The sequence below is a fragment of the Sturnira hondurensis genome, unplaced genomic scaffold, assembly GCF_014824575.4.
Source record: "Sturnira hondurensis isolate 20B ecotype Veracruz unplaced genomic scaffold, ASM1482457v3 Scaffold0001813, whole genome shotgun sequence".
Lineage (NCBI taxonomy): Eukaryota > Metazoa > Chordata > Mammalia > Chiroptera > Phyllostomidae > Sturnira > Sturnira hondurensis.
Genome location: NW_028074444.1, coordinates 833,296 through 846,142, shown reverse-complemented (window position 1 = coordinate 846,142; position 12,847 = coordinate 833,296). Strand labels below are relative to the sequence as shown.

At 35.0% G+C, this 12,847-nt stretch overlaps 1 protein-coding gene across 1 annotated transcript in view; it reads left to right on the top strand.

Annotated features, from left to right (window-relative positions):
* Positions 1-12,847, top strand: part of SPTLC3 (serine palmitoyltransferase long chain base subunit 3) — a 141,538-nt gene that overhangs the window by 66,889 nt on the left and 61,802 nt on the right. Inside the window, exons 5-6 of the mRNA XM_037031364.1 lie at positions 5,294-5,418; positions 8,583-8,676. Of these exons, the coding sequence (XP_036887259.1) occupies positions 5,294-5,418; positions 8,583-8,676 (219 nt within the window). The remainder of the gene's footprint in view (positions 1-5,293; positions 5,419-8,582; positions 8,677-12,847) is intronic.

The window sequence follows — 12,847 nt, the reverse complement described above, 5'->3', positions numbered from 1 at the left end:
ATTGTTACAACTATTCTGTAGGTTTGAAATTACATGAAAATAAAACATTATAAAAAAAGAAAGTAGAAGGATAAGAACATAAATTTATTGAGCATGATAACAGAAGTGAGGTAGAGGTCATCATTTGGTCTATTTTAAAATGCTCCTTTTATCAGGATTTTTTGTGGCAGGAAGGGTCATAATGATTATATTTCCACACCTCACTTAAGGTTTTTGTTTGTATCAGATTCTAATTATTACTAATGCTTTAACCAGCCAAGAGGAGGAAAATGGTTTAAAATGAAGGCCTGGGTGGGCAGATAAAAGCTGTTCATTTCATGAGGATGGGAGTTCTCTTAACCCCACAGCAGTGGCCTATGTACAGTATAAAAGTATGTTCTAGACCTATTTTAGATACCATATCTGGCTTTTTAACACTTCTGAATGTTCCACAGAAAAACAAAGCTACTAAAGAGGCATAGTAGCTCTGTAACCCCCACCAGACCGGACACAGTGGAATAAGAAAAAAAGCAATGGTTCATTACCATTTTGAGTAATGAACTGAAAGGTAGGATTCTTTAGGTAGAGGCATTGATATTGCTTTTAACAGGAACCACCAGTTCAAGCACAGTGGCTCAGATGTGTGCTGATCATCCCAGCATAACTAGGACGGCCAGGTGATCCCGCTGGCCGGTTGCCATGATAAATAATAACCTGCTCCTAGGTCAAGTCTAAGGGACAATCTACAAACAAGATACTCTGGACAAAAAGTGACTACAGTCACAATGTTGAGATAGTCCTCACATGTGCCACGCGGGAAGAATTGGTGGTTATGAAACAGGATTGTTAGTAACACCCACACTCTTTACTATTAATCTGTGTCAATATGAAGACACACTCTTTACAATTAATCAAGTGTCAATATAGGAATCTATACATTCTAACTAAAATTTATTAGCTAGTTGATGTCAACAAAATCCATCAGAAGTACATCGTCCATAAATATAGTGTTGGTACTTTTTTACCCTGAATCTGATTTGTATTGATTTGTATTGATTTGACTGTTAGTAGACTCAGCATCTGGTACATGAAATAACTCTGAGAACTCTCAAGAGAATACACACAGTTTGTATTTATTCTTTTATTCAGTGTCCCATTGGATAAATAAACCTTCAGGATGAGAACAAGTGTCAATATATGCACAACATAGCAAATCGCAGAGCCCTGTCACTACCAATTTATAACTGTTACTGACCTTCATTGCTGGAGGCCTTCTCAGATATGGGTATTTTCAAACTGGTGCTCACTGCCTAGCCACATTGTTGCCCTAGTGCTGCATGGTTCTTGACCTTCTCCCCTGTGCCATCAAATACTCTAGGCTCAGTTCAGTCTTCATTCTACATCAGAAGACAGCATGCCACTCAACAAGCACCTATTATCTGTCAGTATTGCACAGGAACTGTGGTCACCAAAAGGAATATTTTAAACACAGTGTCCATATCCTGAAGGCTCTTTTGTAATAAAGGAGATTGCCCCTTGAACGTCCTCAGTTCAACCTAGTAAGTGCTGTTAAGTGTTATGTGATCTCAGAGGAGATAATGACCAAGTCCGTCTGAGGGAGTTGAGAACAGAATCCCAGAGAACAGGTCATTGTTGGGTGGATCTCAAAGAGCGAGTGGGTGCTGCAAGGAGACAGACGTGGAGGAAGGAGCATGCCCATTGTCAGGGAAACCTGCAATGGCACCTTTCCCAACCTCTCCAGAAACTGAAAGTCCACTCAGGTGTTTAGTAAAAAAACTGGAACAAGAACCCAAGTCTCCTTCTGTCCAGGCCAGTGGTCTTTTCACTATGTATTCTTGGGGCCATTTCTTTTGGGATGCATTCTCTTTTAGATAAAAACAAGTCTGACAAATAATTATGTGACCATAGTTTATCTTTAAATTTCAGTGTCTCTTTTTATTCCATAATATATCTTTGATAATTAAAAAGTTTCAAATTACAATTCAAAATTTTAACATTTCCCCTCAAATCTTGAATAAAATTGATGTTGCTGGAATACTTGCTTTACTATGGTTTCTGACAATAGCAAAACGAATTATAGTTTGAGAAGAAAGGTCTCCAGGCATCTCTTAGATGACAGCATGATTTCTCAGGAAACACAAAGATTGAACATCAAATGTCAACTTCCATATTAACTGCAAAATGAGACTGAACCATTCAGTCCCTTCTACAGTTTAATGCCTCACCATTTGAGCATAGTAAGCAAGCTAATTTAGCAATTTAAGTAATTTCTTATATCACATTATATTCAGTAAAATATGTTGATCACTAGGCTTAAAGAAGCGTGTTTATAATATTTCTGAATATGCTAACAGTATTACTTTAAATTTGAGTTAAATCTGGCTCCTACATTCCAAATTACAGCATCTCTCCACTTGTACATTTTTCTGTTCTGTTCATTGTATCATCTAAAGGAGGGGAGGGAATTTCAGGGGAAATAGGGGAGGGATTTAGAGGAACATACATAAAGGATACATGGACAACAACTGAGAAGGGTGGAAATGGGAGGGAGGGGGGAGGATGGGGGGGTGGGATGGGATGGGAGTAATAGACAGAAAACTGTACTTGAAAAATAATTAAATGTAAAAATTAGAAAAAAAAGAAAAAATCTTGGCATAAAAAAGCCTAGAAAGAAAAGTAACAAATGCCAGAAACATTGATTACTTTAGCGTTCTGAAATCAATGTAATTTCTTTTCATATTTTTCACTTTATTAAAAATTCTAAACATTCTTTAGGGACTATATGTCAATAGTATCATTAGAAAAATATAAAATAAACTCTGTTTTAAAAAAATAAATAAATAAAAATAAATAAATAAAAATAAAGCAGTACTGTCCAATAAAAATATGATACAAGTCACCAGTAGTTAAAATTTTTCTAGTTAAATATTTAAAACTTTTATAAGTTTTAAATTCATCTTTATATTTTCTATCCAATATGTCCAAAATAATATCATTTAAACATGTAATCACTATAAAAATATTGATGAGCTATTTTACATTATTTGTGTTGGACTGCGCCCTTCAAAATTGTGTATATTCCAGTCAGAATGGCCATCATAAACAAAGCAACAAACAAGTGTTGGAGAGGTTGTGGAGAAAAGGGAACTCTAGTGCTTTGTTGGTGGGATTGCAGACTGGTACAACCACTATGGAAAACTGGAATTTTTCTCAGAAAACTAAAAATGGATTTCCTTTTGACCCAGCAATTCCACTGCTAGGATTATACCCTAAGAACCCTGAAACAGCAATCCAAAAGAATCTATGCACCCCAATGTTTATATCAGCACAATTTAAAATAGCCAAGTGCTGAAAGCAACCTAGGTGCCCATCAGCAAATAAATGAATCAAAAAGCTATGGTACATTTACACAGTGAAATTCTATGCAGCAGAAAGAAGGAGCTCCTCCCCTTTGAGAGAGCAAGAATGGAACTGAAGAGCATTATGCTAAGTGAAATAAGCCAGGTGGTGAAAAACAAATACCATATGATCTCACCTTTAACAGGAACCTAAACAATAAAACAAACAAGCAAGCAAAATATACCCAAAGACACTGAAATAGAGAACAAGCTGACAGTGTCCAGAGGGGAGAGGAAAGGGAATTTCAGGGGAAAGGGGGAAGGGTTTACAGGAACAAGTATAGAAGACACATGAACCAAAACTAAAGGGAGTGGAAATGGGAGGGGGGAGGGCTGGGTGTGTGGGCTGGGATAGGAGTAAAAGACAGAAAACTGTAGTTGAACAACAATTAAAAAATGAAGAAAAATGGTGTATGTTTCACCCTTATAGCCCATCTCAATTCAGACATTACATTTTCATTGAGCAAAGTGAAACAAGTGGAATGTAACCCTATCAAAATAATAAAGTTGCATTTCATGGAAAATACAGGGTCTGACAGAAGTAAGGCCTGCTTGAGTGTGGTTGATAGGGTGATAATATGGGTGTAATAACTTATAGTTTTAATTTGAACATTTCACCTAAAATGTCATATGGTGTGCTTGAGTGTGATAGTGTTATGTTACAGAATTACATGCTTATGATTTTGTAATAAATATTTTGCAATAACAAAGGAGTGTTAGTTATTTGTGCCAGATTCTGTATTTTATAATGCTTCAATATGAACATTTAAATTCAGTTAAATAAAATTTAAAACTCAGTGTTTCTATTTCACTAACCACACGTAGTCAGAGGTTATCAGATGGGGCATTGCTGACCTAGAAGTCAGAGTTGTGGCACACGGAAAACTGTGGGAGCACTAGGCTTACTCTCAGCAAGGCAGGAGGGGATTGTGTTAGAGAGTAAGCATGTAAGAGATAGCAGGAGGCAAACACATGAACTTTGAAGTTAGACTAGATTATCTCTGTTGCTTTTTTTCTTTGGCTTTTTTTTACACTTTAGCTTTCTTAACTATAAATATTATTTATATTTATAGTTAAGTATTAACTATAGTCTTAACTATTATTACTATATATTAGTAATAATACCTGCATTATTGGACTATTAAGATTAAATGATATAACTTAAGTAGTGAGCTTCAAAATCTGGCACATTCCAAAGGTTCAATAAAGTATAACTAGCATTATTAGTATTCATGCAAGTCATGGGATCTGTTTGCATTTAAGTGTGGGTAACCTTTGAGTAATTTAATTAATTATTTGCAAGATGTAGGGTATGGAGAGAGAGAAATTGTGGCATTTTCTGTAATTTTTATTGTATTATAAGGTATATAGAAAAAGGGCACCAATCACAAGTATACTGCTCAATGGATTTTCGCAAAGCAAACACACCTGTGAAATGAGCTCCCACATCTAGAAATAAAATACTTGGAGACTCTCAAAGCTCTTCTCATTTTCCCATTAAAAAAAAAACCACCATCCTGACTTCCAACACTACAGGTTAGTTTTCTCTGTAAATTTTATGTAAATACACTCATACAGCCTGTATATGTGTCTGACTTCTTTCACTCAATCACCAAGTTGTGAGGCTTAGATTTTTTTATGTTGTTGTGTGGGGCAGTAATTTGTTCTTTCTCATTGCTTTGTTGAATTCCACCATATGAATACCCCCACGATGCATTTATCCATTTTATAGTAGATACACATTTGGGTTGTTTCACGTTGGAACTATAGCAAATATACCTGCTGTGCACATTCTTATGTAGGTATTTTGGTAATGGGTGTGTACTGGGATCTGAGTTTTCATTCTTGGACTTATTGAAGGAGAAGACTCACTCATCATATTATTTCATGTGCAGGGAACTTGAATAAGCACAAAGAGTTGGAGGACCTTGTGGCTAAGTTCCTGAACGTAGAAGCTGCCATGGTCTTTGGGATGGGATTTGCAACTAACTCAATGAATATTCCTGCTCTAGTTGGAAAGGTAAGTATTAGTTAATATAATTGTCTTCTGCTGTGATTTTCCTAAGAATTATAACTCTGAGAGGGTCCTTTTTTAGAGGTATAGCTCAGAAGGGTTTTTTCTGAGAAAAAAATATATGGGGTGTCTAGCTTTTTAAATACATGTAACATCTTCGTCCAGAAAATCTCCTCATCATGATACTCTGGCTATAGAATTACAGCCCAAATGTGGGTCAAATTTCATCTTCCATGATTATTTATCAAGCCCAATTAAATTTTTAGGCTCTCAAGGCTCTCAAGTGACTATCTGTAATGTAGCCAAAAGTTATTAAGCATTTATTTGAATAAAACATTGTGCTTGTACCATTAACTTATTTATTCATTCATCTAATAAATCCCTGATTGAGAATCTACTATACCTGTTGTGAGATAAGATACAGGATATCAAAGATGAACAAGACTCATGCCTTGTAAATCTATGTAGTTTACATTCTAGTGAGAGGAAAATCACACCAAATAAAATAGGATGACTACCACAGAAAAGGCATGTAAATACATGGGGAAGGACGAAAAGTTGCCCCCAAATTGTTCTTAAGAAAGCCTGTATAAAGTGGGTAATATTAGAACTGAATCTTTTACTTATCTGTTAAGATAAGTTATTTTCTTCTGACAAGGAAGAAAAACAGCATGCATAAAGCCCCTTCTAGTTTTGGAAGAACTAGAATATAGGGTAGTGGATGAAGAAGAGCCCCGAATGAAGACAAAGGCCAAATTGCAAAAAGTCTTGCAGTACAAATCATTAAAATGTTGGAAATTCTTCTGGAAAAAATGGGGAGTTGGTTTGTTCACTTCAAATGAAAGTAAGTGTCATAACCAGACTTATGTTTTTTAAAAAATATTGACTCATGACAACTAAATGTAGTGTATGTTTTTTATTGCATTATGCACTTTAAAATAGAAGGAAATAATACAGTAAAAATAAAATAAATTTAAAAATTAGAAATAATGTAAAAATACATAAACACATAAATAAATAAATTTATACACAAAATAAATACTTAAACAAATATTAGAACTAGACTAAGTTCTTTGAAACCAACTTTTATGAGGTGTGGCTACTCACAAGGGTTGGTTCTCATGTATAAAAAGCACCATAAATGATGCAGTCAATGCAGTGAACAGGATTCACAATTTCTACCTAAATCTTTTCTACCTAGTGGATGCTGGTGGTGAATAAAATACCTAAGAATAAAAACAGAGGGAAATAAAACATCTGTAAAGGACATTAAGACATTATTAGAACAGCTAGGGAAATATGACTTTGATCTGTGTATTAAATGATAGCATTATATAAACGTTTGATTTCTTGGGTGTCACATATTGCATTGTGATGTTGTAGCAGAATGTTCTTGTTCTTAATGAATACATGCTGCAGAACTCCAGGGTGAGGTATTATGAGGTTTACAAGTGACTCTCAAATGTTCAAAAAAATAATAATAAATTTGCACACATGTCAGCAATACAGAATACAGGAATTCTGGCTCAGAATTGGCTCCTGCCTGGCTCCTGCCTCAAAAACTTAAAACATGTTATGTTTCCAGAATATAAGGAAGGATTCATAGATTTAGGGTGGCCATGAAAGACAAATGGCAACCATAGTATGTCTCTTCATTTTTGGTATGGTTGAGCAATTTCATAATTTAGAATTTTTAGTTAAAAATGAAAAATCATTTAATAAGCTGTAATTTATAAGCAGTAGATTAAATTGGGATTTTCCACCTGCTTCAGAGTGAGTTGCCATTTATACTTTTCTAAATGTAGTGTTTTTAACTGCGAAGCAGTGGTACTCTTGTTATATGGAGACCCATACAGTGAAGAATGAGACTCAGTAATTCCACGTTCTCACCAATACTTGTTGATTAATTGATGATAGCCATTGTGACAGGGGTGAGAAGATGTTTCATTGTAGTTTTAATGTGGTTGTAATGAGTAGTGACATTAAGCATCTCTTCATACGTCCATTAACCATCAGTGTGTCCTCTTTGGAGGAATGTCTATTCAGGTCCCTCTGTTGCCCTTTTTTTAATTAGATCATTTTGATTTTTCAGTGTTGAGTTTTATAAATTCTTTATAAACTTTGAATGTTAACCCCTTATCAGATGTATCATTGGCAAATATGTTCCCCCATTCAATGGGGTGTCTTTTCATTTTGTTGATTGTTCCCTTTGCTGTGTAAAAACTTTTCAGTTTGATATCCCATTTGTTTATTTTTCTTTGGTATCCCTTTCCTGAGGAGATACATCATAAAAAATATTGCTGTGAGAGATGTCGAAGATTTACTGCCTATGTTTCATTCTAGGATTTTTATGATTTTTAGGCTAACTTTTAAGTTGTTAATCCATTTTTTAGCTTATTCTTGTGTATGGTGTAAGAATGTGGTCTAGTTTCATTTTTTGCACATATCAGTCTAATTTGTCCCAAAGCCATTTATTGAATACACTATCTTTACCCATTGTATATTTTTCCTCCTTTGTCAAATATTAATTGACTATAAAGGCAAGGGTTTATTTCTGGGCTCACTATTCTGTTCCATGGTGATGGAAGGAGACTTGACTTGGGGTGGTGAACACACAATAACAGTGTACGGATGATGTGTTGTGGAATGATATACTTGAAACCTATATAATTTTGTTAACCAGTGTCAGTCCCAATAAATTCAATAAAAAGGAAAAAAGAGTGAGAATCAAAAAATAAGAGTTGGAATTGTCCTGTAAAAAAGATCCTTGCCTTTCAGAAGAAATACACCAAAACAGTCCCAGATAATCCATCATGGGGTTGAAGCATCCCAGCAAGTCCACAACCCACCCAAAAGTATATCAATTTTCCTGTCAAATATCAATTCTTTGGATGATAGTTGATGCTTAACCAAGATCTTAAATGACTTTCTCTGCAGAAAATTATATACAAACAATGAAAGATTTAGTTCCTTAAAACAATCCCATCTCCATCAGCTAAGTGTTATATAGCATTTTATTCATACAGACACCAGGTTAAACTCTTGAGCTTTTAAAATTGAAGTGTTTGCAGATCTATGTTTCAAGTCTCAAGTATCTTCCTGCTTCCACATGTTGTTCTTCCTTAATTTTATTTACTGATCTGTGTTTTGTGTGCTTGTTTTCTTAACAGGGATGCCTTATTTTAAGTGATGAATTAAATCATGCATCTCTCGTGCTTGGAGCCAGACTCTCAGGTGCAACCATAAGGATCTTCAAACACAACAGTGAGTATCAATATATTTATCCAACATGTACTGCTTGTTTCTAGAAGAAAGTAAAAATGACTGTTGAGGCTTTGTTTTTGCTCTTCAAACTGGGAGCTTAGCCTAGCAAAATACAATTATGTTTATATTCACTACTGATTTGCTAACAGAGGTTAACAAACAACAAATGGTGGAAGTGCATTAAACACTCAGATTGTTAAGTGCAACCCAAACACATTAGCGTCAATGTTATTAATGGTCTTACAATATGGCCTCTGAAGACCTGACTGATCTCTTGGAACTACCATTTAATTATCATAAGTGTTATAACTCTTCCTTTTCTATTACCCCGCCTTGGGAAAATATGAAAACTTAAGTTGTATGTCATAGCCAGGTAAAAAGAGATCTTCCTTAACATAATGCTTCTTTTCACTATCCCCATCCACCACATGCTCAGATACCCCCACACACAAAAGCAGTCTATTCAACTGTATTAAAATGCTCTTTCAGGATCTGAGCTATGTTGTTGGATTATAAGGAGGAGGCAGAGGTTATTTATCCTTAAAGACTTGATGGTACAGCATGGTAAATATTAAGGAATATTTTTAAAACAGGTGGTGGGAGACAACTTTGTTTTGTTGTCCAGGTGTGCCTCTAACTTGTCACATCACCTTGTGTAAATCCTTTAACCATTCCTTTACTGTTTTCTTATCTGTAAAATAAGAGTGTTGAACTCTCTGATGTGCAAGGGTCCTCTTGACTTATTTTCTCATTGTAATTCTTCATTACTATTGTCAAAACTCTCTGTGTGTGAACATGTACACACACATACAATCACATACACTCTTGTTTCCTCTCTCTTCCTTTTCACCACCTTTATCTCCTGATTTCTTTTCCTTTCTGTTTTCTTTTCCTCTTCCTAGCATTACTATCTGTGCCTCAAGAGAGTAACAAAGACTAAAGTAAGAAGAAAAGTGACAGAAAACTGAGAGGAATTATTCCAGTTGTTATGTCCACTTCACAGAAATCTCAACCAAAGAACAATTGCCACATGGGAAGAAAAGCAAGTGAATGGAAGAGTTTTAAAGTGAATCTACTTTCTAACTTGTAGATTTTTTTCTAATTAAAAAAACTCCTGTTGTCATCAAATGGGGCAAAGTCTCGCCATGACTTACTGAACCACCTTCAGCAGCTGTGTAAATGTGAATACTCTGGAGTGGAGTTCAGAGCCAGATCCTCAGGGACAACCAGACTCGAGGTGTCTCAGACCCAGCTCAATTATGACAGCCAGCTCAGTGTTAATTCAAAATATGTGAGAAAATCAAATCTGAATTAGTTGTATACAATAGGTAATATAACTAAGTCATTTCTTAACTAAGTCATTAAGAAATATGACTCCATTTCTTAATTTTGCATGAAACACTTGATTTTGGCTAGTCTATAAGTTACATTCCTCCAGTCCTGTTTCATTTACCACTGATTGTCACATCTAGACTCCAATGATTTTGACAATGTTGGGAATTCATGTTTGGAGTAAACATTTCATATATTCAAGAAATAAATTTATTAAGAGACCAAGAAAATGCCTTTGATGTTAGCAAAATTATACTATATCATTTTGGTTCTTTGGCATGACAAATGATCAAATATTTTATCTACTTGGGGAAGGATAAAGCATAGTTGACAGTTATTCAACTGTAGTTCCATCCATGGATATAGTTAAATGTAGCAATCTTATTCCTGGAGCAAGAAAATTCAAGTTGTGATCTATAAGGAAGAAATAAACCAGATCATGGTCAAGATTAATGTCTCATTTCATCACTCTATTCTACTGAGGTCAGTGGCTCATGACCCTAGTTTCACAATAGAGGTATATAGGGATTATCTATAAAGGATCAATGACAAGACCCACCTCCAGATGAGTAAAATCCAAACAACTTTGTTGGGACCAAGGCAGCTGAATTTTTTCAGAGCTCTCCCATATGATCGTGATGTACAGTGAGAACTATAAACCTTAGAGTCTTATTTTCTAACCTCCTTTTGTTTAGGCTGACCCTGGATCTTGCCAGTGCATCCCGGGATGCATTACCACACACATATTGCCATGTTAATAACTGTCATCACTCTTCCTTTCACCATGGCTAGTGCTGTTAACACTCCTGGTCTAAAGTTGATTAAGGGGCTCAAAAACGCAGAGAAAGTTTTCCAAGCCAAAATTTATTGAACACTTATTCTGATTCAAGCACTGTGTTCAGCCTTTGGAGGATATAAAAATGATAAGGTAATATCTTAGCTATGTGAGAGCTTACAATCTAGTAGGAGAAACCGATAGGTATGAAAGTAACTGTATTAAGAGTTAAAGCAAAAAACAATAAGGCCATGGGGATATCAGGCTGAGTACAGGCTTTGGCCAATGCACCCACTAGAATAGCTAAAATAAGAAAAGATGATAGCACCAAATGTTGGCAAACATATGGAGAAACTAGAACTCTCATCCATTGCTGAAAGGTGAAACAGCACGACCTCTTTGCAAAACTCAATGGCAAAATCTTATAAAGCTAAATATATTTGTGTACTATGACCCAGAAATTCCACAGCTTGGAATTTCCAAGAGAAATGAAAGCACATGTTAACAAAAAGACTTGTACAGAATGTTCATAACAGCTCTATAATACCCCTAAACTGGAAGCAAGCCAAACATTTATCAATAAGAGAATGGAAAAAAATTGTTTTATTCATATAATAGAATATGACTCTATAATAAAAAGAAATAAACTACTAATATGTACATGTATGACTCTAAAGAAATATTTTATAATTTAAAAAGTAGACACAAAAGAGTACATACTATACAAGTTTGTTTATAGGAAATTCAAAAACAGACTAAATTAATCTATGACACTAGAAATTATAACAATGCTTGCCTCTTATTGTGGGGGAGGAAATTGGTGAGAAAAGGCATAAAGAAACTATCTCCTGTGATACAGATGTTTGATATTTTAATAAGGGTGATGTTTACAATCTTATTGAAATTCATTGAATTGTACACTTAACATGTGTATATTTCCTTGTAAATAAATTTTCCTAAAAATATAATGATCATACAGCATATATAAATTTAAAACCATTGATTTGGTATTTAAACAAGTATAGGTTTTGACCCAAGCATTTGTGTTCTTGTTCCATAGCTTGTTAGCATGTTATCCTAGGCAAAGTACTTACCCATCTTGGATCTCAATTTACATACTCCAAAAATGAGAATAACTACAATACTTGATTCCTGATATGTTAGAGGAAGCATATAAAGTACTTACTTAGCACAGTGCCTGGTATTGGAAACTCCTGAATATTTTGTACCTGCTGGGTTATTATATTTATTATCCTCATCATTTTCATCACCAGTACTACTAGAGAACTATAGAAAACATTATGGTGACTCGGAACAATGTAGAGGTAATTTTGTTTGGGGAATTGCATGACATGAATAGTATTTGCCTTAGATTTTGAAAGATTCAGAGAATTTTAATTAGGAATGAGAGAACAGATGTTTCAAACAGAACAATAATCTGGAGTTTGAGAAGAACATCAAGACTTCCAGTGAGACCTGACTATAGGGCTGAACTACTGGACATGAGCCTGAAAAATAAGGCCTTGGCCAGTTAGTGTAGAACTGCTAAGATGTATAAATAAGCTAAGATGTATGTACTTCAAGAAGCAACAAAGGTTACCTGGGCAGTTGGCTTTATGTTATTCTGTTCCCTAGGTGAATTAGCTTTGCTCAAAGTGTTTGGCAGCCCTCTCATGTTCAGTGGAGATGAAACTAGACATACAAGTTTTGAGTTAAATTAAATCGTTAAGCAGCAACAGATGGAAAAGACCATTTACTTATGGATTGTAAAGATTGGCTGTCCTTATAGCAGTATGGTTACAACTTCTCTCTCCTGCATTTACTGTTGTTTGAAATTCAGCACAAATTCTATCATTCACTAGTATTGGAGAGTCTGTAGAGATGATGATGATGTTGGTAGTTACAGATACCTAGATGTCAGCTAGATAGAAGATAGGCAGATGGACATATATTCATGCACACATACCCAACTGGGCAACTAAGTGAAAGCTTTATCCATTATTAACCAAGAATCTCTACCCTCCAGCTTGGGTAGCAATCCTCCAGAATGCCATCAATGATCCA